Source organism: Cervus elaphus, chromosome 12 (genome assembly GCF_910594005.1).
Source record: "Cervus elaphus chromosome 12, mCerEla1.1, whole genome shotgun sequence".
NCBI classification, from domain to species: domain Eukaryota; kingdom Metazoa; phylum Chordata; class Mammalia; order Artiodactyla; family Cervidae; genus Cervus; species Cervus elaphus.
Genome location: NC_057826.1, coordinates 36,074,046 through 36,094,076, shown reverse-complemented (window position 1 = coordinate 36,094,076; position 20,031 = coordinate 36,074,046). Strand labels below are relative to the sequence as shown.

Below are 20,031 nucleotides of genomic sequence, written 5' to 3'. Positions count from 1 at the left end.
TTTAGTGGCTTTTACCTTTAACGTTATATCTCAGACACCACTGCCCAATCCAAGATCACAAAGATTTACTCCTATATTTTCTTCTAACAGTTTTAACGTCTATATTTAGGTATTTGATTCACTTTGAATTAATTTTTATATGTGGTATAAGGCAGGGTTTTAACTTCATTCTTTTGCAGGCAGATATCCAGGTGTCCTAGCACCACTTGTTAAAAGGCTATTCTTTACTCATTGCATTATTTTGGCACTCTTGTTGAAAATCAAACAAACTCTTAATTCTATTCCATTGATCTAGGTCTATCTTCACACCAATGAGTACCACAGTGTCTTGACTACTGTAGCTTTGTAGCAAATCATTGCAAAGTTCTTCATCTTTATTCTTTTTCCAGACTGTTTTGGCTATCCTGGGTCACTTGCATTTCCATGTAAATTTTAGAATCAGCCTGCCAACTTCTGCAAAAAATGACAGGTGAAATTTTAATAGGGATTGTGGTCAATCTTTAGATCTATTTAGGAAGTATTGCCATCTTAATAACACTAATCTTCTAATCCACAAATGTGGGTTGTCTTTTCCATTTATTTAATTCTTCTTTAATTTCTTCCATTGGTGTATTATAGTTTTCAGTGTACAAATCTTACACTTCTTTGTTAAACTTATTCCTAAATATTTTATTCTTTTGACTACAGCTCTAACTCTTCCTATGGTTATCTAATTCTAATGTGTCAGTTCAGTCAGTCAGTTCAGTCGCTCAGTCATGTCCAACTCTTTGCGACCCCATGAACCGCAGCATGCCAGGCCTCCCTGTCCATCACTAACTCCCAGAGTCCACCCAAACCCATGTCCATTGAGTCAATGATGCCATCCAACCATCTCATCCTCTGTCGTCCCCTTCTCCTCTGCCCCCAACCCCTCCCAGCATCAGGGTCTTTTCAAATGAGTCACTTCTTTGCATCAGGTGGCCAAAGTATTGGAGTTTCAGCTTCAGCATCAGTCATTCCAATAAATATTCAGGACTCATTTCCTTTAGGATGGACTGGTTGGATCTCCTTGCAGTCCAAGGGACTCTCAAGAATCTTCTTCAACACCACAGTTCAAAAGCACCAATTTTTCGTCACTCAGCTTTCTTTATAGTCCAACTCTCACATCCATACATGACCACTGAAAAAACCATAGCCTTGACTAGACAGACCTTTGTTGACAAAGTAATGTCTCTGCTTTTCAATATGCTGTTTAGATTGGTCATAACTTTCCTTCCAAGGAGTAAGCGTCTTTTAATTTCATAGCTGCAATCACCATCTGCAGTGATTTTGGAGCCCAGAAAAATAAAGTCAGCCACTGTTTCCCCATCTATTTGCCATGAAGTGATGGGACTGGATGCCATGATCTTAGTTTTCTGAATGTTGAGCTTTAAGCCAACTTTTTCATTTTCCTCTTTCACTTTCATCAACAAGCTCTGTAGTTCTTCTTCCCTTTCTGCCATGAAGGTGGTGTCATGGAAAGCTGACAAGTCCAGCAGATCAGATCATGGCCGTGTACAGATTCAGATAGTTGCAGGTGATACTACCAGTCATTAAAATGCATAGACTAGCAGGGACTTCTGGAAAAAAAGCGTAATTTTTTTCTTCTTGAACTCGAATACAAGATGATATAAACCACATCTAGAACCACAGGAGATGTCCGAAAATAGCTAAAAAATGAAGGTGTGTAGAGTGGATAGAAACTGGATTCTGATGACTTGTTTGGCAAATCTTAGACTTCTCAGTTTTATGGACTACTGAATCCTCCTTCTGAGTTAAGTTTTCCCTCACTTGCACCCAAAGAAATCAAGCTGGTACCTTTCCAAATATGAACAGCTCCTGAGAGAACATGTTATTAAACCTACTTCTCAGAGTCCTTAGGTAACCAAGGAGAAGATTAGCATCTTGCCACAAGAATGTAAACATTGTGAGAAGTACAAATCATCAGAAAAGAAAATCAGAATCAGAGGGAAGAGATCTCTGTAATACAAGCTACAGAGAATGACAAGGATCAGAATGACCTGGCAGTGTCTGACAAAGATTGTTTTTTTTTTTTCAGATTGAACATACTTTTATTTTAATCCATCAGCTGGCATTAAAAGGTGTTACAATAAAAAATAAAATAGAACTCAACATTGTATTATTATAGAGATATTGCTGAGGACATAGTTCCTGTTATCCTACAGTATTTGCTTTATCAGGACTCAAGAAACACATTTACTTGAAATTTCAGAATCTGATAAACTGTGTTCTCAACAATTGATTTGTTCTCATCACATTATAAATCTGATCAGATTTTTCTTTATATTGGCTGCAAGTTGAGAGCCAAGTTTGTGGAAGAGAGCCAAGTTGAGAGCAAAGTTATGGGTGGAAGCCATAACTCTAAAATTTCCTTTTCACACCATCCTAAACATTTTTGAAATTCATATATGAACATTCCTTCTCCCAACATCTTAACAAACTTTTAGAATAAAGCTGAATATAAATAACTGAGGTAAATAACCTGCCTAGCATGTTGGCAAAACACCCACTGTTTGTTCTCTGTAAAATTTAGGGTTCAGTTTCCTCTGGCTATAATTAATTGGACAAGTTAAGCTGCTAACTGGCAATTTACACAATTCTTAGCTTTTTCAGAATTATACAGTATCCTCAGTTTCTGCAATTCAGAGATTAACACAGAAACTTAAAACCAACTTGTTTCTTGCTTCCAACTTCACTTTAATTTAAACTAATAATACATTAAAGGCTTTCTTATCCCTTCACTTCTCCATGTTAAAAGGGAAAAAAAAATCAAATAAATATCATCATCATCACCTAGATATGATCATTCTCAAAATTTGGTCCAAAAGCTTCATCTACAACTAAAACAGAATAGCTGGCACTGGAGAAACATGTGGCATAACAATTAAACTATATTATACCCTGGACAAAAATTTGGACTCTGACTAGATGGAGACTGTAGTCATCAAAACACTCACATGGCTGTATTTTTGATAATTCTTCCTTGGTCCATTTTCTGTCCAATGCCATGCACAACAAATACGATGTGGGTAGTCTGAGATGGCTTGTCTTCTAATGTCGCTTCTTCTACATAACCTCTATGAAGTCTGGTCCCACTACTTGATGCTGTGGGAAAATCATGGTTCTAAGCTTATTACTTATTAGAGAGATAGCATTTTCACTATATTGAAAAAAATAGGGGGGATAAAATTTGTAAGATATAGAATGATCAGCTCTAATAAAAAGTACTGAACTAGACATGACAGTGAAGCCAGGAACAATAAGGCAAAAAGGAAAAAAGATGAACTGAGCACATAAAAATTAAAAACATCTCTAAGAAAAATATTATGAAGAAAAGATAAAAGATGAATGACAAACGGGAAAATATCTTGCAAAACATGACACACAGTAAGTTAGTTAAAGAACTTTTTAATCAAAAAGTGAAATGAATCATCCAAATAGCAAAATGGGCTAAAGGTGTGATAATCCACAAAACAAATACAACTAATGAACAAATAAATGTGTAAGCACATCTATTATCAAAGAATTTTAAAAGACAGCAAAAAAATTATCAGACAGAAAAAATTTTTGAAAAAATATTTTTTGATAATGCACTCACATCTTTTCCAGGTATCAGTCCCTCTTTTCTTCCTTTTAGTCAATTTTGCTTTGTTTAAAGATTTGTCTATTCTCAATGCCTCCATTTCTTCAAGTTCTACTTAAACTTCAACTCATGCCCATCTGTCTCTGTCCCAGAAATTCATCTAAGTCACCAATGATCTACATTTCACTAAATCCAAAGAAAAATTTCCAGTCTTCACTTTTCCTGACACTGTTTCAATTGCTTGTCAATTGTTGTTTCAACGGACACAATTTCAATTGCTATGTTTTATTTCACATCACTGCCTCAGGTCTGACTGCTTTTGTGCTTTGAGAAGTAAAAAAACATCCTTAATAATCTTGCCAGATCATTCCTAACATATAATTATTTATTAATGAATACATGTCAACTCAGTCACTTTAATAAAGGTTAGTTTGACAGGGTAGAAACTGTCATTAAACTTAATACATATTTAAAATATACTGAAAATAAAATCTGAATTGTCTATTTTAAATATAAGAGAAAAAGTCAGATTCCCAACATTTTGACAAACTCTAATAATATTTAACAAATACCTTTAGAAAATCCCAGTTTTTGAGTAACTGTTCTTGCAATTTTAGATGTTGTTGCATCACTATACAGATATACTTCATCCACACTGTGCCAGTCCACATGGTTTCGACTCAATTTGAAACTATGAATAGCTGTTGCAAAAAGGAAAAATTTGAAGGTCTCCAAGACAAACTTCATTTAAGTGAAAATTATAATAAACAGATTTTTTTGAATGAATATCTTAACTCAGTTCAACAAAAAACTGTTTTATTGAAACACATATCGATGTGAAACAAGTCACAGACAGGGACTTAATTTTATAAATTATTAAACATGCTATAGGAAAAGGCAACTTGTTAGAACAACATGGAATAAAGCTGGCTTAATGATCATAATTTTAACCTCTTTAGGAAATATGATTTGATTATTAAAGAACTGCTTTCTCAGGTTATGTGATCATTCCTTAGGTCTAAGGAATATACACCTTCATGAAAGTCCTCAGTACCTTTGACATAGAAACTTAGGTTCCATTTCTTCTGTTGACTTTACTTTTTGTTCTGTGGAAACTACTCAGCATAAGATAAAACAAGACTCAGGTTAAAAAAAAAAAATCTTTAAACTGGGAAGAGAATAACCTAATTTATTAGAATATAAGGTATTTTGGGAATGGATATTAAAGCCAATTATCACTGGATACTGCTCACCATAACAGAACTCCAAAGCTGAAAGAGCTTTTAAAAAGAAATCAGTTTTTTCCTACTATTATGTTCAAATTAGTATGGTTATTTCATTTCTGTAATGAGGTATGCTTGGTGAAAATGAGCTCTAAAGAAAAAAAAAAAAAGCCAAACCTATATTCTCTGGGAATAACAAACTCTGAGGCAGGGACTATACCTTAATCACTTTGTATCACTAACACCAAACACAGTCCTAGCATCCCCTTTGGCATGTATCACAAATTTAGTAATGTTTATGGAAGCAACAGATTAAGGTAGTTCTCAAAACATGTCCACTAATTCATCTTTTGATAATTCTTATAGTCTGAAGGACTTAAACTTTTCTCTTTATCTCTTATATAGAGGTAAGAAAAATTCACATACCTTTATAAAACCAGTCACCTTCAAATCATTGTGCCTAATTTATTTCCTTAAAATACTCTTTAAGCAAAATATTATCTCCCATTATATATAAACACATAGAGGTATAAAGAAAGGGATTAAGTGACTTGCCACTTAATGCCACTTAATGCCACTCTGCCAGCTAGTGACAAAGTCTGACTCTTCTGTTCAAGGATAGAGTCCTGGTCAAGATATAAGACCATAAGACACTTTTTGTGAAAAGGTATTTCCTACTAGAATACAATGAAAAGCAAATCCTTGCCAAGAAAATGTACTTTGGAGTTATGGTTAAAAATGCCATTTCAAAAATTTATGAAAACCAATTTATATCTTCCTGACCTACCAGGACACATTACTGCTAACATTGAACACAAGACCAAGATGCAATTAACATAACAAACCTGAATAATACCTTCTATTGCAAACAAAACAAAACACAAATCCAGTGTAAAAACTTTTAACTAAAAGAACTTTCCATAAACTAAAAAATCTTTTGCAAAGAGTTTAAGTTAATTTACTTTCCTAAATCTATGTCTGATCCTTAAGTCAGTACTTTAAGCCTTTTAATCCAATGTTTCAAAACTGCATTTTTGTTAAAACAGTTCTGAGCAACATATTCTTAAAACATTAAAACTATAAGACCAAGATATTAACAGTGTTAAGCCAACAAAATTTTGTTTCTCTCTAAACCATTCACATTGTCTTAAAGCATGTTAATATTGGCAAATATCCCATTGCTAAACTATACACATGGCTCACAAATGTTTATACCACTTTTAATTAATACTAACCAAAATAACACACTGGATACATTTCTATAAAACTAGTAATTTCTATGCTCTAAGTACAACTGAATGCTATAGACACAACTGAAAGCTACAAGCCAGGAATATATCTACAAGGAGAAATAAAACTACAATTACTGTACCTTGGGAACGCTTTCGTTTAAGACCTGCTGCATCTGTACTCTCCTTATATCCTCTCCATTTGAACAGAGAAGGGAGGGAGAAGGGAGGGAGGTGGTAGACAACTAAGAAAGCAAAAACACTGAGCTTCAAAGTAAATTTTAAATGAGGTTTACCATTTTGCCTTTTTGTTGTATTAACTTTAAAAAATTAGTTGTATTTGACAAACATTATTCTAAATGCTTTATATAAATTCCAATTAAAAATCAGTGCAGCAAAATATTAGTTTAATAATGTTTATCAAATATATGCTTCTACTTTTACTGAAAGTAAAAAGGCAAATGATATCTAAATACATCAGTTAAAGACACCTACATGATCACCATTTTTAACATCTTTGTATAGATAGAATAAAAAACAAAACACGGCATTTTTGTATGCATAAGAGATTAATAACACCCCATCTTTACAATACTAAAGTTATTTACTCTAATCAAATTTGTGATTATGACATAGCCAACATCTGATGTGCAAATTGAAAATGCAATAAACAATATTAAACATCTAATGCAGCTTTCCTGAGAAGATACCATAGTACACATTCTACTAGATGCTTTCCCTCACTGAAGCATAATAGAGCCCTCCTGTAGAAATATTCTTTTCACAACTCTATTCAACAAGGTTGTTAAAATATTGTCAAAAACGAAAAATGAAAACATGAAACTTTTCAAAAAAATTAAATTGAAAGCTCTATTCTGAACTAATTTTTAGTGATAAAATAATGAAAGATTTATTAGACAGAATGACAAGAAAAAGTTATTAAAAATGTATGCTGTGACATCTTGTAAGTATAAAACAGACAACAGAGTAAAGCCAGACACAGACTTGATATTTGGCAAATCAGCAGATAACCTTAAAGTCAACATTTTCTCTGTCAAATATTGCTAGTTATATATCAACAAATTTCCTCACATTTTTAAATAAGCAATTATTTAAAAAAATCCACTAAGAATTAAATCTTATAATCAGTTTCTCTACAGTCCAGTTAATGAATCACAGAATCGTTATGATTTAGTTCAAATTTACATTCTAATACATTTGATTTCCTGGTAGCTCAGCTGGTAAAGAATCCACCTGCAACGCAGGGGTCAGGAAGATATGCTGGAGAAGGGACAGGCTACCCACTCCAATATTCTTGGGTTTCCCTGGTGGTTCAGCTGGTTAAGAATCTGCCTGCAATGAGGGAGACCTGGGTTCGATCCCTGGGTTGGGAAGATCCCCTGGAGAAGGGAACGGCTACTCACTCCAATATTCTGGCCTGGAGAATTCCATGGACTGTATAGTCCATGGAGTTGCAAAGAGTCAGACACAACTGAGAGACTTACATACTTCACACATTTGATTTTCATCCTCATTCTCTTCTATATTAATGTGATATTCAAAGATTAAATACTGCTCAAATACAAAAATACTTAACTCCAACTGTATAGTACTAGAAATTTTAAAAAATCTTATATATAAAGTAAATTTAAAGATATATATGATAAAGGTTATTGAGAAATGCTTACAAGGCATTTCATAACTTTATATGTAATTAGGTGATTATAAAAAAAGTATAGACAAGAATTATATGCTGAGTTGTAACATCAGGATTATAAAAATATCTTGCTGTCACAGAGGGTTGGAAAATGACAACCAAAACAATTTTCTTCACTGAACATATTTCTTCTTTCATGTGCTTTCTGGTCAGTTACTAAGGGGTAGATATATCACTTGCAGGAAAAGAAATCATTAGGAAAAAGCTAACATATCCAAGTAGATCAAATCTGACATACACTTGAGACTTCACTGCTCAAACAAAACCTAGACTTATCAATCTACTAGCAAAACTAACGATGCCCCATTTACTAAGAAATAACTAGAGGGGAACATATGGACCACCTGATCACACTCTAAAATTATGTAAACACTTTCTAAAAGCTAGTCAATATATAAAAATGAAAGCTTTTACCTAAAGGAACACTAATGTAAGGATTAACAAGAGAAATATCCCCATATACTAAAATCAGAGAAACATACACAAAACATTTTCACAAAATTAAGGACATGCTTATTAACCTTCTTCTCAAACTTAATTCTTATTTTCACTTGAAAAGCATTCGCTTTGTTACAACATCCTGAAGCATGGAGAGTTTAATTTTTTCAACCCAAAGCAAAGAATTAAGTACCACAAGCAAGTAGAGACAAAAAGGGTTTACTTTCATTCCAACAAGGATCACTAAAATAAAGTTTTAGTTAAGAATTCTTACATTGTGTTAGCAAAAGTATGCACAAACTCAAAATACAACTGAAAATTCTAATTAAATGCTAACATTTAATAAAACTTTTCATTTATGTATTAAAGTCTTACACAGCAACGAAAAAGATATTAATTACTAAGATAGTGTTTTCAATAAATTTCCTTACTATAATTCATGTATTACAGAAATGTCCTTCATTATATAATTCTGAAAGCAGGGTATCAAAAAGGTTGCTGAAGATATACTACTCCCTAGAATAGAATAACTTTATAACTTTTCCCTTTGCAAAAGCTGGCAACCTGGATAATCTCAACTTGAGGGAAAGGAGGTTTGCACATCTCAAATCTGCCAACTAGAATGAGAAAACTCCTGTCAGTCTTCTTGGATCTCACAAAAACTAAATACATACATTTATAAAAATTGATTGATAATTAAAAGCTAGAAGATAGGAATCCTGTTAGCCACCAAAGAGGAAAAGAAAAGCTGGTGAGAAAGGGTTATTACTTCTTCCTTCCCTTTCCCCATTCTCCCCTCCTCCCTCCCCCGATCCTGGCCTTAGACTTTTGAAATGATATACTCAGTTTGGGATATCCTTATCTCGCAATAGGATAGGTATATAGACTACATGCCAAATTGTTAAATGCTATAAATCCTTGGGGATCCACCAACACTTGTGCTTTCATAGCATCCCAACTTAGCTTGAACAGTAAAAAGTCCATTTTTTTTTTTTAAACTTTTAGCCTATCTGTGATTTTATATTGAGTCCCTGATAGCTCAGTTGGTAAAGAATCTGCCTGCAATGCAGAAGACCCTGGTTCTATTTTCCATTCCTCAGTTGGGAAGATCTGCTGGAAAAAGAATAGGCTACCCACTCCAGTACTCTTGGGCTTCCCTTGTGGCTCAGCTGGTGAAGAATCTGCTTGCAACGAGGACACCTGGGTTCAATCCCTGGGTTGGGAAGATCCCCTGGAGGAGGGAATGGCTACCCACGCCAGTATTCTGGCCTGGAGAATTCCATGGACTCTATAGTCCATGGGGTCCCAAAGAGTAGGACACGACTGAGCAACTTTCACTTTCTTTCACTTCATGACTCTTGTAGACACATATAGTTGGATTGTGCATTCCTAACAAATCTGTCAATCCCTGCCTTTTTTTTTTTTTAGTTTTCTGCCTGAGATTTATTTATTTATTCCATTTATTTTTATTAGTTGGAGGCTAATTACTTTACAATATTGTAGTGGTTTTTACTATAGTTTTTGATATGGGTAAATTTAGGTCTACCATTTCCCATTCATTTTCTTTGTTTTATCTGTATTTCTTGTTTCTCCTTTTGTTGTTTCTTTTGGTTTTTTTTATATACCCATTTTACTATTTTAATTTCTCTACTGGCCTTAAGGAAAAAAAATAACATCTTTTTACTGTGGGATAATTTTCAACCTACAGAAAAGCTGCAAAAATAGTACAGAGAGTATCACTATCATATATATCCTTCATCCAGCTTCTCCTAATGTTAGCATAACTATATAGTACAATTATCACAACTAAGAAATTAAGGTGGGTATAATACTATCAGCTAAAATACTAACTTTATTCATAATTTTCCAGCTTTTTTACTTAAGTCCTTTTCTGTCTTTGGATTCAATCCAAGGTACCATGTTGCATTCTGATGCTATGTTTCCTTAGTTTCCTCTAATTTGTGATAAAGTCTTTAATCTTTCCTTGTCTTCCATGGCTTTGACACTTAAAATTTTTTTTTTCAGCTTTACTGAGGTACAACTGACAAAATTATAAGAAATTTAAAGTTTACATTATGGTGATTTGATAAACACTAATAAAAGGATCCCGACTTCATCTGGTTAATTATGACCTTGACATTTCCAAAGAATACTGGTGAGTTATTTTGTAAAATGTCCCTCAAATTGAGTCTGTCTGATGTTTTCTTGTAATTGGATTGAGATTATACAGTTTTTGACCAGAGCAGTTGTAGGACTAATTCATTTAGTTCAACCATTTTTTACTGATTACTGCTTGGATAGATAAATTATAAAACGAGTGAGATACTACTCTAGGACTTTTAAGTATTTACAAAGTAACTTATTTGAAGCCCTGCTTTTATTTTATGACTCAGGTGCTTCCCCGGTGGCTCAGATGGTAAAAAATCTGCCTGCAAAGTAGGAGACCAGGGTTGAATCCCTGGGTTGGGAAGATCCCCAGGAGAAGGAAATGGTAACCCACTCCAGTATTCTTGTCTGGAAAATTCCACAGACAGAGGAGCCTGGTGGGCTACAGTCCACAGGGTTGCAAAGAGTTGGATGTAACTGAGCGACTATCACTAACTCTACACTAACTTTAATCCCCAGTGAACTTCTAGCCTTCATTTGTTAGGCTGCCAGATAACTGTATCCTAGCCTAGGAGGTGGGTTTGGAAGACAGTCATTTTTTAACTCAGAAAAAGTGAAATTTAAATCACAAAATACGATTATACTTTGGGGGGGGTTTATCTTTCTTAGAAAGATAAGTCATGCTAAACTCCAATCAATTTAATTCAATGTTTACTCTGAGATTAGTAGGATAATTAATAAGAAAATAATAAATATATTCAGTGTATTTGTGTCAATAACTGCACTAACCAAGATACAGATAAGGTCAGAAGGAAAACAAATTAGGATTTTATTTGAATGTCCTTCAAGGCAAGAGGGACTTCCCTTGTGGCTCAGCTGGTAAAGAATCTGCTTTATGCGGAGAGACCTGGGTTTGATCCCTGGGTTGGAAAGATCCCCTGGAGAAGGGAAAGGCTACCCACTCCAGTATTCTGGCCTGGAGAATTCCGTCGACTGTATAGTCCATGGGTTTGCAAAGAGCTGGACAAGACTGAGCAACTTTCACTTTCACTTCAAGGCAAGAACTCTGTTAAATTTCTTAGGAATTCCCCAAAGAACTTAAAAAGGGTTCCTGAATAAGTTTTTTTTTTTTTAAAATTTTAAATTATTAAATATGACACTTTCTCAGAAAGCCTCATTTGAGTAACTCCATTGCACTGTGATTGCCAATTCTATTTTATATCTCTTTTTCAAGAATGTATAATATGCACTGTCTACTTTGTTATCTTGTATTTATTCTCTGTAACTTCTCATCTGCAGGCTTTGTCATCCCCAATGGTTTAAAACTCCTTGAAGGACAAAACCCTGTGTTTCTTTCACAAAGTAACGAGCATAGTACTATTTGCACAAAGAATATTCAAAATCTTCTAGCAGTATGAAGAGTCAAGGCTTTACTTAGGTACAATGAGAAACTTTAAGCGGAAAAACTATTTTCCCCCTAAAATTAATAAAATAGGAAATTTCAGAAGCTTGAAGGTAAGAAGCAAAATAATCAAAAGATAATACTTTTTTATCTTTGTATTGCAAATTTGAGTTATTTTTCCAACAACCTAGCTTTTTGGACAGCAAATGTTCTTTCCTCAAGACCAGTGATAATTTTCAAATGTACTACAGAATTTCCCATAATCTTCAGAGTCAAAAGTCACATTTTAATACATAAAAGTATGTTCTGCATAATACTGAATAACAAAATGGCTGGAAATTCATGACAGTAGTACATACAATGAATTGAACTTTGTTGATAATAAAACATCCTGATGTTTTATGTCACAGTATATTTAAAAAATCAATTTTTCTAAAGAACCTCAAAAGATCATTAATTTGAAAGATTACAATACAAAAGCATTCTATACTTTCACAATTTTCTATTATTACCAATTAGAATTTTACCACCCAATCTGTATCTTTAAAGCTATCAAAAAATACAGTAATATCCTAGATGGACAAGCTCAAAGACATGCTAAAAAATTTTCTCATACAAATAAACCATGTTCTTTTATCAGACTTATTTAAATGACTGGCTCATAAAATTAGAGCACTTTGAAGAAAATTTGAGTACGCTGCTCCATTTAACATTTCAGATTCCAAGTAGATGGGATCTAGAGACGAAACAGAGCTAGTAACTAACTTCCACAGGGCAAATTAGCAAGTGGAAAAGAAATGCTTTGAATGTAGTATGAGAAAGGGGGACAATATACTCATTTTTATTTTTCACACTCATCCTTTTCCCCCTTGAAGCTCTTGGGTTTTTTCCATGCATTAATAGTAAAGAATCTGGGAGGATAAACTGGGTTTGTTAAGGTGAATTGCCATTTTTGAGAGAAGACTTAAGGAGAATTAATAGAAAGGAAAAAATCTAGAATTCAGTCTTTTCCAATAGATATGAAGTTATGAAAAAAGTTCAGCCTTTCAAATACTATGAAGTAGGCTTTTGTGATTATTTAGAGTGTGATGAGAAGTTCCAAAACATGTCAGTCACCAATAAAAGATCAAACATATACAAAATTTGTTATTTGTGTTTTAATCAAAGTATTGTCTTTTTGGCAGTCTTCATGAATGTAGACACAGCTCTGCCTTACAGACACTGAGCTTTTCTTATATATTGATATTTAAGAACCTTGAGTTTGAATTTTACAGTGGAATAAGAACATATTTGACTCTAGGGATTAGGAAAATGAAATGCTTAAAATTCCTAGAGTATGGTATCTGGCATATAATAGACATTTCTTAGATTTAATTACCGATTTACTTAGAAGCCACCATTTTCCTCAGTTACGTAGAGTTTTAAAGATATAAAAACACCCAATTTTAAGTTTATTGTTAATGGACATGAGTTTGAGCAAGCTCTGGGAGATGGTGAAAGACAGGGAAGCCTGGTGTGCTGCAGTCCATGGGATTACAAAGAGTTGGACATGACTGAGTGACTGAACTGAACTGATGTTATATAAACAATTACTTCCAACTGCATAATTCATTTCTTCCAAGCTGCATTCTGTGAATTACTTGATTAATAATTGAAATTTTCTGCTTTATAGATGTTTTACAAGGGGAGGGAGAAAAACGACTAGTTCATAGTCTAATTCACTTGCTTACGTAGGGCTTGCCAAGAAACTTCCCAAACAAAGGCAAACATGGATGAAGAAACAGTTTTAGGGAAAAAAAAAAGAGAAATCTATAAATTCTAATCTACCTATACTGTTATACTCACCAGAATAGTTGATCCCACTGCCTGCAGTAAATGAACAATAGAAGTATTTTTAACTTGACCACACATTTTGAATTTTACTCAAGATCAGGCACATAGGGAAACATGATAATCTTGGCTAGTATGTAAGTATTTTAAACTATTGCCAAAAAAAAAAAAAAATCGAAATGCTGAATAAGGAACTATAAGGAGCAGATTGTTTCAAATTAAAAATTGATATGGTTATCAATATCAAGACAGTTAGACAGGACTTACACAAAGGAAATTAAAGCCTTTTTAAACTTCAGGAGAACCAACACTAAAATATTAGCAAAACTACTCTTTCAGTAGAATAACAAGGGATTTTTTTTTTTATAAGTTCAATTTTCTTTGATAACTAAAAAGCTACTCAAAAGGACTAATTCATAAAGCATATTACAACATATTGTACATTTATGGTAAATCATGTTAGTGTCATATCAGTGAAAGTATATGTTAAGTAAAATAAAAATGGAAATAGTTCAGAAATTTATAGCAATTTTCAAGTTCTAAAATAACAATCAAATGTTTGAAATAATCAGAAATCGTGTAAATTTTAACACTTCTGAATTACTATTTCAAACTTAGCAGCCACTCTAAGCTTTATCAATAACTTACTTGTTTATAAAACATATTAAATGTATTAATTGGTCTTACCATCTTTTCCATCTATGGGTTTCGACACTTCAATATCAAAACTTTCCTGCATCTGCTGACCTCTAAAACGGCTAAGATGTTCTTGCTCAATTAAATTACTTTCTTCTTCTTCCAGTGGCTGCCAGGTACCATCAATAAACCACTGTCCACGCATTACTGGTATTTTATCAGACTCTGAAAAGAGAAACCACAGAATTATATGTTTTATGATTCAACCTCCCAAGAAGTGACATAGTAACTACAAGTTTATATTCTGCTACTGCTATGGCAAAAACAGACTTTTGTGACCCAACAGAATAAAGTTTTACATTTCAGATTTCAAGCCATAGTATATAATTTTTTTATAACATATAATTTTACTTGTATTAAATATTACACATAAAAGTTACCTGACATTAGAAAGGGAGAGGAGCAGTTATCTATATAACTGAGACCCCAAGTAACCAAATCAGTAGGCTAAGCGGTTGACAAACTTCATGCAAGGACTCGAGTGATAATTTGAATGTCTTAGAAAACACTGAGATAAATTCCCACAAATAGTTTAGAAAGAGTGTATTGTAGTAGTGTGGTACATTCTTTAGGGCTGCGTTGGAGATCAAGGGCTCCCAGTGAGTACACAGAAACAAGTAAAACTTTTAATTACAGTAAATTCCTCACCCATTTCAGGAAAAAATTGAGAAAAATTTTTTTGAAAAACTGAACGCTTTTTGATTAAACACTATCTCCAAAATTTAACACTTTTAGTTGCTATTCATAAACCACGACTGTCATCTAAGTTATCCTGAATTCTTTAAAATAAAAAAAAAAACCATAAAGCAAAGCAAAACAACAAAAGCCTAAAAATAAAAAGAGTTGGTGGTTTAACTACACATAGAGAAATTACTTCAAGTGGATTCAAAACACAGTAATTTGTATATATATATACTAGGATATACCCTATGGACAAAAGGAACTGCAAATACATCTTAAACCTTTTGTAGTAGTTATACTAATTGCTAATGATTGTAATAATATTGGTATTGTTAATTTCTAAGTGCAGGTATTAAGATGAATAATTAATTTCATTAATATCATTAGAAACTAAGATTTCTTAGCACGAGTAAAAAGAGATACAAATATAAAAGTGAAAGAAATAAACCTGTATTTTAAATTTCATCTAAAAATGTCAGCATGAAATAACGATGTATATTTTCTCTTAAAAAAAAAAAAAGATAGCCTAAGCTTTGTGTACTGAAAAGACCTAGAAAGACAGACCAACCCCGTGTAAGTGAGCAATCCTGATATAAAGATCGTGATCTCTAAATATCATTTCCCATTCCCATTAAAAGAAACCAATGGCCAATTCCTACTTTGAAACAGAAAATTTACTAGATCCTGAATCACTTATACCAGACTTGTACTGATGTATTTAAAATCTATTATGTGTTTCTATTTTTTCTTGCATTATCCTTTATTCTGCTGTAGCAATTCTTCGATAGTCAGGGGTTTGCTATATTTGGTGGATATTCAAAAATATAAGTTCATTGAGAATTATGGGGTTTTGGTTGGTTTTTTTTTGAGAATTATGGGGTTTTAACATAAAGCACACTGCTGTGTTTGATGTTTTTTTTCCCCCCTAGATTCTACTTTGTCTATCAAGATTACAACAACTGCTTTCTTATTGTTTCCATATTCCTGTGATGTTTTTGCACATCTCTTTATTTTTAACCCTTTTCACTCTTTTAGATGTGTTTTTCTTTTGACATGTGAGTTAAGCTCACTTATGCTTATTGAAATAACTGGTATGTTTGAAATACTCTTCTATAATCACCGTTTTTATTATTCCCACTCTTTCTCCAGTTGATGATTTTGCTTTTCAAAAAAGTCTTCCTTTGGTATTTAGGAATATTTGCATTTTTGGTTCTAGTGGTGACTTTCACACGTTCTTGTGTGTATTTATGTATTTGAGAGGGTCCTAAATCTCTTTTTTGTTTACTTAAACTTTTACTATGCGGTCTGTCCATTTTAAATGGTATCCAAAATTCCCACTTACTATTTACAATAGGGAATGATTTATTCTATTTTTCCTTTGTCTCCTGACTCACATATAACAATTGTGCCCATATCCCCACCACTGTTTTAGTCTTGAATCTATAATCTATTAAATTTTCATTGTTTTTCTATAGCCTTGATACTTGAAGGACAGGTTGGCAAGCTTGAACTGTGCTTCCTTGAGTTTTAAAAAAATGCTGTTTTACTGCAGCCTTCCTTTGTATATCATTTCTAGAGAAGTCAGATGCAAATCTAATTTTTAAATTAGTAATGTGATTTTTTTCCCCCCACCAAGGGTCCAGAAAAAAATTTACCTTCAAAATCTAAAATAGTTCTTCTAGTCTCTAAAATCTAACAGTCTATGTCTCAGAGTTCATTGTTCTAGATCTATCTGCCAAGGCGGGTCCTTTTAATTTATAAATTTCAGTTTTCCTCTTATTTCTTAAAAGCTTCCTTGGACTATGGTTTAATAATTAGTTCTGTTCCACTGATTTCTTCTGCAGTCAATCCAGTTATAAATACGTTGGGGCTTCCTTTGCCTATACTGTATTTCAACCACTTTCTCTCTGAAGCTTTTCACTTCTCTCATCTCATTTTCATTCTTTTGGTTGTCGTCCTTTATCAGTGCCCCTTACATTAACATTACTTTCATCAATGTCCCTATTAGTATGCCCGTAAATTTCAGAATATTTGGTTGGAGTGTTACAATACAGTTTCTCTTATTTTGTGTTTGCTTTTTGGGGAAGAACTATAATCAGTGGAAATGTACTAATTCACATTTTCTGCATTCCTCTTGCAGTAGCTTTGTATGGCATTTATTTCTATTCACGAGTATTTTAGGGACAGACTTCTTAGTTTCAGAGTGTCTGCTGCTGCATATTATTAAGAGCAGCTCCTATAGTGGTGGTAGGGGTGGTAGTGGTGAGTGAAGACTGGACTGGTGTTTCTTGCTTTTCTTTCACTTCTCCAGGACCCTTCATTTTCTCCTTACTTCCTTCCTCTTATTGTCACGGCTCCAAAGAGCAGTATCCTTTTCTCCTCTCCCACCAGCAATGTTTCTCTGATGCTGCTATTTCTGTCCCTCTCTTTCACACACCCTCCCTACAGTTAGTGTTATTAATTACCAAGACTCAAGTCTGTGGCCATATTTTGCTTGTTGTATGGGGACATTTTCTTTCTGTGAGTGGTTTTCTGCTTCATTTTAACCTCTGATCTTCTCTCTTCTCTCACTGTCTCTTAAAAAGCAGAGACTTTGCCAACAAAGGTCTGTATAGTCAAAACTATGGTTTTTCCAGTAGTCATGTATGGAAGTAAGAGTTGGACTGTAAAGAAAGCTGAATGCCGAAGAATTGATGCTTTTGAACTGTGGTGTTGGAGAAGACGCTTGAGAGTCCCTTGGACTGCAAGGAGATCCAACCAGTCCATCCTAAAGGAAATTAGTCCTGCATATTCATTGGAAGGACTGATGCTGAAGCTGAAACTCCAATACTTTCGCTACCTGATGAAAAGAACTGACTCACTGGAAAAGACCCTGATGCTGGGAAAGATTGAAGACAGGAGAAGGGGATGACAGAGGATGAGATGGTTGGATGGCATCACTGACTCGATGGACACGAGTTTGAGCAAGCTCCGGGAGTTGGTGATGGACAGGGAAACCTGGCGTGCTGCAGTCCATGGGGCCACAAAGAGTCAGACACGACTGAGCAACTGAACTGAACTGATAATGTTTGGTATGTCTATATATACATGGCTTTAATTTTATATTGGGGCTTCCCAGATGGCGCTAGTGGTAAAGAATCTACTTGCCAAAGCAGCAAATGCAAAAGATGGACATGACAGAGAGACTGAACTTAACTAAGCCGCTCCTTGCCCCACTCTCCAGATTCAGAGGTTTATAGCAGTAACAAGAGCTGTTGTAACTTGCTGTTTCTTTACTTACAGCTAACTTAAAATTTACGGTATCGTCCATCCTGTAGTAATGTTGGATGTGTCACCTATGAATGGTTTAAATGTATGTGGCTTTTGGGGAAAATGTGTAGAGATTAACATTTGGATACCTTCTATTATTCTCCAGATCCAAAAGCTCATCTCATTTAATCTTAAAGATAGCAATGACTTCCCCAGTTTTACAAATGAGTAAAATCATTGAAAGGACTGATGCTGAAGCTGAAACTCCAGTACTTTGGCCACCTCATGCGAAGAGCTGACTCGCTGGAAAAGACCCTGATGCTGGGAGGGAGGGGGCAGGAGGAGAAGGGGATGACAGAGGATGAGATGGCTGGATGGCATCACCGACTCGATGGGCATGAGTTTGAGTAAACTCTGGGAGTCTGTGATGGACAGGGAGGCCTGGCGTGCTGCAATTCATGGGTTCGCAAAGAGTTGGACACGACTGAGTGGCTGAACTGAACTGAAAATGAATCTTAGTGAACCTAAATAATTTGCTTAGAGGTACACTGTTAAGTATTATGAGAACCAAGATTCCAACCAAAGGTTGACTCCAAAGTTCATTCAAACTCTCTACCACACAATGCAACCTATATTCTTAAACAGGAAAAGTCCCTTTTCAGCTCTCTCCCTAAGAAATACAGGCTATTCAGCTGTAATTTTAAAAGAAATAATTTGGGAAATTTTACACTGCCAGGCTATAATGAGACTTACAAACCAAAGCCAAGCATGCTTCTCCATAAAAACCATAGAAATTAAAAAGTAAAATCAAAGAGTAAAACAAATTTTAGCACACATCTACACTCCCAAATCTTTTCTCCTCTTAAGCCTAATAAATCTAAGCATTTATTCTTTTGGATGGATATTTTGGGAGCTTTACACCTAAGTTTTGGTTCAGGCCTCTGTCTCAAACTCTAAACCCAAACATGCAACTGCCAATTAAACGACTCCGAGTAGAACAATTAATAGCTACCAGAATCACAAAAAGCCGTGGGACACACAACGTTCCTGGAAGAAACAAAACAGGACACAAACCTGTGTATTCCGCATCATGACAAGTCTGTACTGACAGTATTTAGCAGGTCACCCAGGACAGAAATCTGGGGTCATCCAAGATGTCTCCTCTTTATATGTGTCTTACAACTGTGACTGGACACACAGTGAGTACTATTTATTGTCACCCCTCACTCATCAGGTTTTGGGGTGGTGGTACTACTGGTATCGAGGCCAAGGGATGTTGCTAAAGAGAACAGCTACCCCCACCCCAAGCTGCAACAATTAATTATCTGGCCCAAAATGTCAATGATGCTGAGACTGAGAAACTCTGGCCTAGCAGTACTTTTTAAAACCTAAAAACACATGTATCTTTTATAGATGAACTCTAGAAATACACTTTATAGAAACTCTTACAAAAATGCCTAAAGCTATACTACGAAAGTATTTATCTCATTTTATGATAAAAAACAAACAAAATCAAACAAAATGACCTATAATTTCTACTACCAGATGACTGAATATATCAATGATGCTTGGCACAATAGGTATTAAAAATATTCATTAAATACATCAAAATAATCCATTGTGAAATAATATTCAGAAGACATGGAATAACATCTAAAATTAAAATGAAAAATTAAATCATAATACTACATGTATATATATTTGTGCATGTGCATATATAGTTATAAATAGTATAATCCTGTTTTATAAAAGTATACATTGGTATATGTACTGAAAATAAGTGGAGAGAAATACCCTAAGTTATTATTAACAGGTATCTTGGGGAGGTGGGACTATAA

At 34.2% G+C, this 20,031-nt stretch overlaps 1 protein-coding gene across 4 annotated transcripts in view; it reads right to left on the bottom strand.

Annotated features, from left to right (window-relative positions):
• The window catches only part of DDHD1 (DDHD domain containing 1), a 69,953-nt gene that overhangs the window by 37,258 nt on the left and 12,664 nt on the right, over nucleotides 1-20,031 (bottom strand). For 2 of the 4 annotated variants that reach the window (XM_043919596.1, XM_043919597.1), the window contains exons 2-5: nucleotides 14,255-14,428; nucleotides 6,218-6,319; nucleotides 4,195-4,323; nucleotides 2,997-3,144 (exon numbers count right to left, since the gene is read on the bottom strand). In XM_043919596.1, coding sequence (XP_043775531.1) covers nucleotides 2,997-3,144; nucleotides 4,195-4,323; nucleotides 6,218-6,319; nucleotides 14,255-14,428 — 553 coding nt within the window. The remainder of the gene's footprint in view (nucleotides 1-2,996; nucleotides 3,145-4,194; nucleotides 4,324-6,217; nucleotides 6,320-14,254; nucleotides 14,429-20,031) is intronic. The other 2 variants (XM_043919598.1, XM_043919599.1) reach the window with 1 other exon arrangement.